This window comes from Magnolia sinica, chromosome 4 (assembly GCF_029962835.1).
Source record: "Magnolia sinica isolate HGM2019 chromosome 4, MsV1, whole genome shotgun sequence".
Classification (NCBI taxonomy): domain Eukaryota; kingdom Viridiplantae; phylum Streptophyta; class Magnoliopsida; order Magnoliales; family Magnoliaceae; genus Magnolia; species Magnolia sinica.
In genome coordinates this window covers 13,969,990-13,982,746 of record NC_080576.1, presented here as the reverse complement: position 1 = coordinate 13,982,746, position 12,757 = coordinate 13,969,990, and the positions used below count along the sequence as shown (strand labels likewise).

At 41.6% G+C, this 12,757-nt stretch overlaps 1 protein-coding gene across 1 annotated transcript; it reads left to right on the top strand.

Moving 5' to 3' along the window:
• Positions 1-1,801: 1,801 nt before the first annotated feature.
• Positions 1,802-2,794, top strand: LOC131244374 (ethylene-responsive transcription factor ERF014). Its single transcript, XM_058243993.1, has one exon. The coding sequence runs from the start codon at positions 1,859-1,861 to the stop codon at positions 2,495-2,497; it is 639 nt and encodes a 212-aa protein (XP_058099976.1). The 5' UTR covers positions 1,802-1,858; the 3' UTR covers positions 2,498-2,794.
• The last annotated feature ends 9,963 nt before the right edge of the window (positions 2,795-12,757 follow it).

The window sequence follows — 12,757 nt, the reverse complement described above, 5'->3', positions numbered from 1 at the left end:
CACCAGATCAACGGTTTAGATCACTAAAAAGGAATACCCAAGCAAGCTGTTCACATCGTCCCAAGCAAGCTGTTCACATAGTCAAGTGGAGGATATTATATATATAAAAGAAGTGAAAAAGGTCAAAAGAAAATGGAGGGCTCTGATAACTCGAAAATGGAAAAAGTGGAAAAGGCAGAAAGTCAATCTCTGAGGTGTGAAACGTTTGGCTGTCCTTTTCTAATCTAGTGTAATTAAAATCCATCGAGGCAGTAGTCCTTACGCGTTTTAGCCAGGTAAGACAGTGGTGCAACAGCTATGGTGTGGCGTGGCTCTATGCGTGCATGTGTGTATTCCAATGACAATATCTGACCCTCTTGCAAATCCAGGAAGCTGCCTCTCTCCTCAGAGAATCCTATGACTCTCTCTCTGTCTCTCTCTCTATGTTTTATCTTTTTGTACAATTTAAAAATAGTATATACGTTACTATCATTATCATGTAGCATGTTACGTGAAAAGAAAGTGGTATTGTCTGTACGCTACCTTTGTGCTTTCATTTTGTACAGGTGGAGCCCATGTTCCCGTTATCTAAACCATTGATATGATGGGCCCCACCATGGATGAATGGAAGATTTTGGTTGGATATGAAATGTTGCTGTGTTTTCATGCTCGCCTATGGAAAAGTTAGGGTGTTTCAACTTGGGGGACGCGGTTTGGCTAGTGGTCGGTGCTCTGTGGGTTCCACTATGAAGTATGTGTTTTATCCATGCCATCCATCCATTTTTATAGATCATTTTAGGGCTTTATGCAAAAAATTAGGGGAATATAAATCTCAGGTGGACCACACCACAGGAAAACAGTAGTGATTGAATACACACCATTAAAATCCTCCTAAGGCCCACTGTCCTGTTTATTTGACATACAATATGTTGATTAGGTCATGCAGACCTAGATGAAGGGAAGAAACAAAGATCGGATTGATCCAAGACTTTTATGGCCCCCAAGAAGTTTTTAATGGTGGACGTTCAATCAACATTGTTTCTTGTGATGTGGTCCACTTGAAACTGAGATATATCTAATTTTTGGGATCATAACACAAAATGATCTATAAAAATAGATGACCAGCATGGATGAAACAAATAGATCATGGTGGGGGCCACAGCACCGACCACTAGCTAGCCATTGGCTAGTGACCTGCCACTAGCCAATCCGCTCTCAGTTTTGGGGGACTATTGGCTCATGTGTCAGTCAGGATGAGGCCCACCATATTCGGTGGTTTGGATCACAGAACCATGGACAAACAGTACCGTACAAACATTCAGCCCGAGCATGAAAACAAAACCCAAGTAACAAAATGATTTCCTTTAATGCCATTACATGGAAAAAAAAGAAAAAAAAATCGAGTATGTACAAGAATGCTCATTTTGACTGAGGTGGGTGGGCCATGTTCCAGGCACGGGGTGACGTGTGATCTGATCGTTTTTGAGTCTTGCCCATTGGATGGGGGGTTTGCTCATTTAGCCCAATAACATTTTATACGTTGATTTACAGGCAACTATCGGTTGAGCAACGAAATCTGATATTGTTGATTTTGAAACAATGGTCCATCCATGTAATCACCCATCAACGGTCCTGATCCCCACACGGACATACCAAATGTACGGTGGAGATTTTTTAACTGTGCATATAAAAGTATGTTTCATTTTATATAGAAAAAGGGGATGTAAAATACAAGTTTTTAATTTTACCTCGGACTAGATAAGATGGTCCCCAAAACAAGGTCTATAAATAGCCCACCAAAGCCCTTCCCTTCCCTCTCGCTCAAACAAGGTGAAGAAGAGAAAGAAGAAGACATCAACATCCGTCCATTCATTCATCCATGGTAAAGAACAACAACAGGGGTTCAAGTACACATGGCCCAGTGGGAGTTGGAGATAAGGTGCAATCAAGCCTACCCAAATCCATGCAATGCAGGAAAAGGCAATACAAAGGGGTGAGAATGAGGAGCTGGGGCTCTTGGGTGTCGGAGATAAGGGCACCCAATCAAAAGACTAGGATCTGGTTAGGCTCATATTCAACAGCTGAGGCTGCTGCAAGAGCTTATGATGCTGCACTCCTTTGTCTTAAGGGCTCTTCAGCTAATCTCAATTTCCCTACCTCCCCTTCATCAGCTCTCCTTCCTGACACCCTTCTCTCCCCCAAATCCATCCAAAGAGTAGCAGCTGCAGCTGCAAATGCTACAACCACCACCCCATCATCATCATCATCACCATCACCTTCATCATCATCGTCATCGTCATCGGCCGGTCATCAAGATGAGATCTTTGTGCCAAGTCTGATGAGTTATGATCAACGTGGGGCTGATGATCTGCCACGTCAGATCGACCCATGGATCGATTTTGGCGAATTGCATTCACCCAAGTACCCGGATCAGATGATCGGTGGATGCGCTATCTTTGCACCGCCTCCTCCTCTTGAGTGGGATGACGAGGGCGACATTCGTCTGTGGAGCTTTTGATGGGGATGATCCGATTTCTTCTTTGGATTCTATTCATTGCTTTGATCTTTGCACTGATCATTGGAGAGATTATTGACCGTTGATCGGTTTCTTTTATACGTTTTTTTCGTTAGTGTATGTACGTTAGGAAGGACTCCAAATGGAGCTACATTTTTTGGGTTGTACCCGGAGTTTCTATATTTTCATATACTATAAATTTTTTTTCATGGTATTGGAGTTGGACCGTTAAACGTAATATCATGTTATTCATTCGCATTTTTGAATATTGGAATAAGATGAAAGAAATTTCAAATCCTTCTAGACTTTTAGCAAAGAAATTACGAAAGTGATTATTTTAGGATTTATATTCCATGGTATTTAGCATTGGCTATGGTTTCTCAAGTGTCATGTGTGTAGAACATCTGGGCCTTGGAAAAGGTGGGCCCCACCATGAAGATCATCCGATGCAGAAATCACGCAGCAGGTCTGATTTAAGGTCTCCATGGTTTTTCATGCAGGAAGGCTAGATCGATGAGTGAACCAGCCTGTTTCTTGCTCATGGTTATCATCATGGTGGGGCCTACCTTTCGAAAGGATAGATATGGTACGAATCTGACATGTTTGCACGTGAACTTCACATGCAATGGGTTGCGTCTCGATTAAATAAGTAGAATAGAGTACTGGCTTGCCCGTGGCCTATAATTGCCTTGACGAGGTGATGCTAACCGTCCGATCTAGAACTTCTAAACGAAAGGTAGGAAAATATAGGCAATGCTCCACATTCAGCGGCTGAAAATGCATTCAGATAATGGCTAGGAGTGTTGATTTGAAGTAATATTTAGACAATGGCCATCCTATAAGCCCACCAGTTGTATGGTCGAAAATGGGACACGGATGATTAGACGGTTCCTATGAATGATAGGATGGAGTTGAAATATGAATGGATGTGATATTTCTTCCGTTTCAATGATGGTATTTAGCCAGCTAAGACTGACCGGAGTTCAGCGGGTGAAACATCGCATCTCCGTGGGGCTCACAGTGTTCTACGGACGACATCTACTCCGTCCATCAGGTGCGCAGTTTAACATATTCAAGGAACATCCCCAGGATTGGCTTGATCCAAAACTCAGATGGGCAACACCATCAGAACAATGTAAAACCACCACTAAAAGTTCGTAGGCCTGGCCACCTACCCCGACCGTCTCGATCGTGATGTAAGGGTTTTATCCACACCGTCCATACATTTTCTCTCATCATTTTAGGGTATCAGCCCAAAAATGAGGCAGATCTAAACCGTAACTGGACTACACGATGAGGATTAAACTCTTACCGTTGAAAACTTCTTGGGGGCCGAAGAAGTTTTTGAAGGAGCTGATATTTGTGTTTTCTCTTCATCAAGATCTATGCAACTTTAGGTGGATGGCAAATAAACATCATGGTGGGCCCTAGAAAAGTTTCAACGGTGAGAATCATTATCACCGCTGCTTCCTGCTGTGTGGTCCACTTGAGCCTTTTATCTGACCCAATTTTGGGCTTATACCCTAGAATGATACGAAATGGATGGACGGTGTAGATAATACCCATGCATCACGGTGGCCACTCAAAGCTTATTACGCCCGTTCCCAGCTGGAGACGGCCGGGGGTAGGACGCAATCCGCGTCCCTGACACACGGGTTGGATGATATATACCGCGGATTAGCTGTTACCCGGGTAACGCCTTGGGTGTTACCCTAACCGTGTGGGCCCCACCTTGATGTATTTTTATGTATATCCACGCCGTCCATCTGTTTTGCATATACTTTTAGGATGAGATGCCAAAAATTAAGAAGATATAAATCTCAGTTGGACCATACAACTAGAAAAGGTACGAATGACCATTAAAAAAATTTCGTGGGCCATAATAGTTTTGGATCAAGCTGATAATTGTATTTTCCCTTCATACAGGTCTTTTTGACATTATCAATTGTTAGATGGCAAATAAAGATTACGAAATGCTTACGATGAGCCCTTTGGAATTTTAACGGTGAGGCACTAAAAAAACACTTTTTCCTTTTCTGTGGTCCACCTGAGAATTGGATCTGCTTAATATTTTGTACTACCTTCTAAAATAGGCAGTAACAACGTATGGACGGTGTGGATATAGAAAAATAATCAAGCTGTGCCGCACGTTAAGGGTAATACCCACTAAGGTGTTACGCGGGTAAAGCGAATCCCGCTCCTCAGTTTATGTACTCTTCCCACTGTTCCAATAATGCCGCACTTCGGAATTGGGTGGGACGCGGATTTCCTGCCACAGGCTGTCGCATAAAGTTCTTGAGCTTGGAAGCTCCGGGGGGCCCACCGTGAGGTTTGTGAGAAATCTACCCCGTCCATCCGTTTTGACATTTCATTTGAGGATAGTCGACCAAAAACAAGAGGATCCAAATCTCAAGTGGGCCATACAAAAAGAAAAAGTGGGATTTGATTGAACACCATTGAATTATTCATAGGGCCACATGAGTTTTGTATAAGGTAAGTTGTTTGTGCTTTAGTTAATCCAAGTGGGAATGACCTTATGAACGGTTTAGATGGAAGATAAACACCAAAGTAGACTGAGGAAGATTTCAACGGCAGCCATTTCTTTCCCCAACTTTTCCTCTCCTGTGCCCCACTTGAGTTGTATCCTCTTCATTTTTAGTCCCTTGTCCTAAAATGAGCCGTCAAAACGGATGGACGGGGTGGATTTCTCAAAAACATCACTGGTGGGTCCACGTAGCTCCGGAGCTCGGGAACTTCCTGCTACAGCCTGTGGCAGGAAATCCGCGACGTAACATGCACGGACGCACATGATGGACGGAATGGATGTCAAACACGCAACAGGCCGACAGAACGCGGGTGTTGTATCCGCCCGCAGGCAGCAGGTGTTGTAGAAGATTCGAGTCCGAGAACAATCTAGAAATAATGGAAAACTGGGAATGAATTCATGATTAGAAGGTATGGTGCTCCCACTTGCACTTGCTTATTAGGTACTTGACTCTAATTCATTGATGCAGATTCTTCAATAGGTGCAACGCAGATTTCATGAGCAACCATCCATGCAAGCATCACACCAATATTAACCATTTGATATATGGTCTTTAACATGGACGGTCAAGATCATTGACACAAATATAAGTCCAATCAACAATTTAATCCATTTATTTGTTAGAGACCATCATGGATTACTTATGATTCTAAAGAATCACTTTTGTTAGAAAATCGTAGTCATCCCATCCACAGCTTGGAAAATGGATGGTTAAAGAAAATAAGTCCAAATAAGGATCGATATGATCATCTGATCAGTGTGATTTTTAAAAGATTGCCTGGTAAATATTTTCATGACCTTACGGAGAGTTCAGATCAATTGATTAGACTGTATAACTGAACTTAAGCAGCTAGAAGCACCATAACTTAAGCAGCTAGAGCACTGGAGTATTTCTTCTCATCGAAACCTTTTTGCAAGTGAAATCACACTTTTGATTAATTGGTGCGATGTGAACCTACATGACTAGGTTTGACCATAGTCATAGATGTGTAGATTTACAAGAAATAGCCCCTTCAGAGGTGGGGCCCACCTAAACGATCTCAGCCGTTTCTGGGATGGGCCAACCATATAGGGCAATTGTTTTTTTATTTTTTATTTTTTAATTATTTATAATTCTTCTATACGCGTTTTTCCATAATTCATATGCACTGCACATGGTATGGCAACTCGGCAAAGTCACCATTGATATTCGGGCGGGTTCTGATAATCCATACACATGCACACAGCTAGTATTCAAGTAGAGACCATGTGCACCAATCCAGAATATCTAGATCATGGGCCTTAACAGCTCCAATGTAAGATTAGTAGAAGAACTTGATGGTCCTCCCTTCCGATTAATCGACATTAGGTATTTGGTTGTTGAATTTGGACCATTGGATTCTTTCTTATTAAACGTTCATTTGATGGCCGCTAATCATACAGGATCATATTTACAGTTGATTTTTCATTCATCCAACTACCAATTCCCAATGATTTGAACGGTTAACGGTGTGCATATGTGCCACGTGTACAATGGATGTGTGCATGACTACGGAAAGTCATGCTCTTTCAACGTACACCCAACATTTGAAACCTAGAAATGGTGTGGCGTGTAAATGGCCCACCTACCTACAGCCATCACGTGAGGCAACTGTGGAAATAGGTGAATCTCCATGTGCTCTACCTTCTTCCTACACGTGGCAAGGGATGGTTGATTGGCCTTTTCCACAGTGACGGCCCTGTTATGATGGCTCACATTTCAAAAAGCACTCATGTCAGAGAGTCCAGCCATCACTTTGACCGAACGTTCCCTCCATGTTGCTTTCAACCATCGGATTTTGGCCACGTACACAAATGTCCAGGATCGTCCGTTCAATGTTGTTTTTTTAAAAAACATTGGCCATCCACGGTAAGTTTGAGTATATGGACGGTACTGATTCACGATCTCGCTTGCATGAATCTCCGTGTAGACAGTCCCACTGAATCATTTCTCCCAATTCTCTAAACCAAAAAGAGTCGAGTAGGCGTCAGAAAACCGGTTGGGTCTTTGGGCCTGTCCCGTCATGTGCGGAGCTCGGCCCATACATATGGGCCCGGTGGACCGGGTCTGAACTAAACGTCCAAGCCGGATAATTAATCTCAACCGTTCAGGTCATTCATTCCCAGTGGGTTAGGGCCATGATCATAACAAATTCTGTTACTTGCACAACTATGATCAGAAGGATGCGGGCCCCAATTGGAGCAGCTCTGATTAACAACGTCCGTTAGATAGGATGGGTTTGATGTGGACCCCACACAACCCAAAAGCAAAACGTAAAGATGGTTTTACCATCCATATCTCAGGCCCTTATCCAATGGCTGTAATCACCTGATCAGGGTGAGATTTAAGGCCATGCGCAATCAATGCTGGAGCCATCCTTGATCATGTGCCTACTGGGCCCCACTTATAAATTCATACTCTAACAAAATGTCTCACGGATCATGTGTTTCTTGCATATCATGCCAGGTAGGGGCCCAGATTTTGAACTGATTGGGCCCGGCCTCTTCAAAATCGGGCTTTCTCAGCTGGTCCTCTCAATGACCGTCAGTCTCCAGAGACAGTTGTATTTATCACTATTAGGGTTGTTGAGGGCGAATCACCGCAATGCAATAGGAGAGATTTGAATGGGTCAGATCAAAGGCCCAAAATCTGGGCCCATTACAGCCCAAACCACTTTAGGGAATGAAATAAGTGCATAGGCATGCAAACATAATTACATTGGCGAGATAGTATATTGAGATGATAGATGTTGAGAGGTCATCATAGAAAATCATATATGGTAAGGAGTGAAGACTGTAAAGGTTTTGGGGTCCATGTTGATCATACGGTCTACATTCCCAAATGTGGACGAACCCTTTGAAGGGAAGCTGATGAGCTACCCAGCTCCATGGGTTTTAGGCCTGGGTTGTTTTGTATGGGCTTGGGCTTTGCCTTTGCTGATGGACCATGTACGGCCATACCAGACTGATTAGGGTCCACTAAACAAACACGACGGGTCTTAGGCTATTATGTTTCTTTGCGGGCCTGAAATGCTCCTACTTACAGCCCATTATTCCATGAATGGGCACGTTGTGGATTCAGGTCAGGCCTGGTTTACAATTTATAAAATCTCGGTCAAGAAAGCCCATTTATTATGTGGACCTATCGATGTGGGCCAGAAGTAGTCCATGGGCCTAATGGTCAAAACAGAGCCTAATCGTTGATACGACAAACCAGCCGGTTCATTGCCTGTTTGATACGGTAGCGGATTAGGCACGGCAAGATGGCGCGGTTCTATACCGTGGGCCCACCTTGATGCATGTATTCTATATCCACACCGTCCATACGTTTTTCCGAATCATTTTAAGTATGAAACCAAAATGCAAGAGATTCAAGTCTGAGGTGGAACAGACTATAGGAAACAGTGGTGAAGGAACGTCCCACCGTTAAAAACTTCCAAGGGTCCGCTGTAATGTTTATTTGCCATCCAACATGTTGCTAAGGTCATATATACCTGCATGAAGGAAAAAACAAAAATCAGCTTAATTCAAATCTTGAGATTTAGGTCTCTTTCATTTTTAGCCTCATGCTCTAAAATGATTTGAAAAAATGATGGACAACGTGAATATAGCATACATACATCCACGTGGCCCCATGGTAAGGGCCGCACCTAATCCACTCCATTTGATAGCATCAAAAGATCAATCTAGACAACTTTTTAGGTTAAGATCTATTCAATTTTACTTAGTTTGGTTATGTAGTCTTGGCCTAGTTACTCTGATATGTTTGTTAATCACTTATGATAAAGTTTTCTTAACACAAGTACCAAGGTGGCATATGTGGTGTATGCAAGGTGTTTGAAGATATACAATAGCATAAGTAGCATATGCAACACATATCGGGTGCTTAACACTATAAGGTGGCACACAACCTCTCACATGCTTCCCATGTGTATCTTAGTAAATGTAGCTAATGTCACATATGAAGCGCACAAAAGGTTATTGTGGTATATTGATTATATTTGAAGATGAACGATGGCACTTTCGATGCATTGCTACATGCCGCATATGTATACCATAGGGAATGGTTACCCGTAACAAAGATGTCGCATGTTGGGTAATTAATCTAATACTGTGAACCGCAAATATCATTTGTGGAAAGATTAATCCAAGTAAAGTTTGAGCCATCTATTTGTGTGGACTATCTTAGATTGCGCAATGGTTGTAAGAATCAATTCCATTGATTAGTCTGTAGAAGAGAGACAAAGCTAGAGCCATCACATTTGAAAATGTGGCAAATGGTCGTGAGATTCAAGCTGTCCATCATGTGGGTCCCATCATGTAGATCCAATCTCAACTTTAAGCACTCTTTAAAATGAAAAAGAAGTACGAGCTTAAGATGGAGTGACTGTCAAGTATCCGGACCAGAAAACTCCCACATTCATTTTGAATTTAATACATGTGAAAAACATCTAAGAATGTCACGGGCCCTAGATTCTTGTTGCCATTGATGACATTTAAGTGGAGCCCACTAGCATGTTCCTACACGTGAGGTCCAATAGCCAGATCTAATTCAATAAATCAAAACCATTAATCTATCATGGCCCAAAAAAAATAAAAATAAAAAATAAAATCTTACACCATTAGGTAGGTTGCTTTAGAAAAATTTGGTCAAGTTTCTATTATCTTGCTATTGATTAGTAAACATCACCCCATGAGATGAATAGGCTAGATTGATATTTAGGCTAGAGCAACAGAATCCGCTAAGGGGTGGATGATTGATTGAATCTCACATCTTCGGGAAATACTGACAAGTGGTGATTTGGAGAGGTGTGGGTCTCTAAAAGCTCGATCTACGTAAAATCTTCATTATAATTTAATTGTCATCATTAAAAGAAAATTTGTAAAAATTATCAGTTAGGTTTTTCCTCTTCTTTTAGAAATAGGAAGAGTAGAATAGATTATCAGACTACTACAAAAATACACCACACTAACAGTCATATATATATATATATATATATATATATATATATATATATATATATATATATATATATATATATATAAAAGAATGCTCACCTATGCACCGGTTCACACGTTATTACATGCGAATCTTTATGTCAATAGTAGGATATGATGTATGGTTTAGATTATGTGCGAGTTTGAGAGCGAGTTTCGGTCATGTACACGTCACGAATAGAGACACTCTCTTACTCACACGCCTCCTATGTAGGTTTCCTTTGGAAGCCTTTCGCGAGAAGTTATTGCACTAGGATGTTAGGTGGGGCTACCATTATGTTTGTGAGAAATCCAACCCGTCCATCCGTTTTGTGAGATCATTTTAGTACATTAGACCAAAACTGAAGTGGATCCAAAACTCTAATGTGTTGCACGAGAGGAAATAATGAGGATTCAATGAATACCATTGAAACATTCATTAGACTATAAAAGCTACTTATCAAGCTAAGTTTTTTTGTGATTTTACTTCATCCCATTAGGAATGACCTTGTAAACGGTTTGGATGACATATAAACATCAAGGTGGAGCCCAAGAAGGTTTCAATGGTAATAAAGTCTTTCCCCAATTTTTCATCTTATATGGCCCACTCAAGTTTTGAATATGCCTCATTTTTTGTCGTATGTCCTAGGATGATTTTGCAAAACAGATGAACAAAGTAGATTTCTCACAAACATCACAATTGGCCCTATCGTAATTTGTGTCAAACATCAACACCGTGCATTTGATGGGTCCCCTTTAGGTTATGGGATACCCCAAAAATCAGATGTATACGGAACTCTAGTGGGCCATACCATCTAAAACCATGTGAAGACATGCCTAAAACATATAAAAGTATTTGGTGGGGCCCATTTGAGTTTTGGATGTGGCTGAAACTTAGTCTGACCCCTTATCCAAGTGGGACACGCAATGGTTGGGCTATATTTGCAAACCACATCTCGGTGGGCCCAGTAAATGATTATGAATGTTTTAATAGGAGGATAACCCTTCTCAACTATTGTATGTGGTGTGGCCCACCCAAGTCATGGATTGACTAGATTTTTAAGCTCGTGGCTCACCATGGAACAGTGCATCTGACTGATGGGGTAGATGCTCGACACACATCACGGTGGGGCCCACATAACTCGACCTAATGGAAAGTTTCCAATGAGGTCGACCTCATAGTACCATTTACCTATATATGTGTGTGTGTTTACACACACATGCAAGATGACAACTTACAGTTACATAATAGAGGTTAATTTCATTTTTTAGGATCGCTTTTTTACTTCCACATAGAAAGAGTTCCTCAAGTGTAAAACAAAATTCCGCAAATATATATGTTTATGTATATGTATATATGTATATATGACAGAGGTTGACTTCATTTTTTAGGACAGTTTTTCCACTTTCACACGGAAAGGATTGTTCAAGTGTAGAACAAAATTCTGCAAGCATTTTGGCTATGCGGAAATGGGCGGAAATGGTGCCTTCATATCCTTTTTTTCAAGATGTTTGGTTAGGTCACCGTGTTAGTGGTCGAGTCATTTTTGGTAATTGACACCCATCGCCTTTGTTTCAAGTCATAGTGAAGTAGCCCTCTTTTTTATGCAAGTCTAAGTAGGTCCATTATTCTATCTATCAAAGTCTTTCGTTGTCTATATCTCAGGTTAGTCTCTCGGGGTCTACTTTGATTTTCCCAAACAGTGCCTGTCCGCATCAAGGATTTTCGTGTGAGCCATGCAATGTTCTTAGGCAGGAACTGCTCATTCCTTGAGCTCCCTCTTGAGTTCCTTCCAGGCGTTGATCTTGCGTGTGTGCGTGTGTGTGTGCGCGTATAGACACACACATACATAGCAAAGAGAGATGCAAATCAAGGGAGGAAATTGTTTTCTTTTGCCATAGCCCACCAAAGTTTTGGATCAGGATAAATTTTGGGCCTTAGGGTTTTATGGGGTGCTGCATCACGTGAACCGTTCAAATTTTGGGCTTACATCACGTGTGAGGAGTTCTTAAAAAGGTCTCACGAGAACTCGTGAGAATTGGTGTGCAGCTGAGCATTGGGATATATATATATATATATATATATATATATATAGAGAGAGAGAGAGAGAGAGAGAGAGAGAGAGAGAGAGAGAGAGAGAGAGAGATGCTCACCTACACACCTTCTTACGTGAGCACCCATGCGCACCTTTGCACACGTGTCTTAGGTACAAAATCTGAACAATCAAAGTGATGCGGCACCCCTTGAAACCTCACAAGCCCAACTTTCAGCATGATACAAAACTCTGGTGTGCCATTATAAAAGGAAATTGTTTCCTCCCTTGGTTTGCATTTCTCTTTACTATGGTCCACTAGAGTTTTGGATTAGGCTGAAAATTGGGCCCATAGAGTTTCAAGGGGTGCCGCATCATATCATTCAGATTTTATGCCTAAGACACGCGTGTAAAAATGCACACGGGTGCTCACGCAAGAAGGTTCACATATGAGAATTCCTCTCCCTCTATATGTAAGTCCCGGATTTCGGGGGCCAAGTAGATACTCGATTCCCGACATCCTGGGTGCCACTTATATCTTGCGGATTGACAAAATACGAGTATAATCTAATTGATACATGAGCAATTGAGAAATTAAACGGATCATGCGACATAAACCATGACTAAATTTCTGAATTAAAGTGCGACTAATAAAATGTGTGATTATCAAAATGAAATATTATGCGTGAT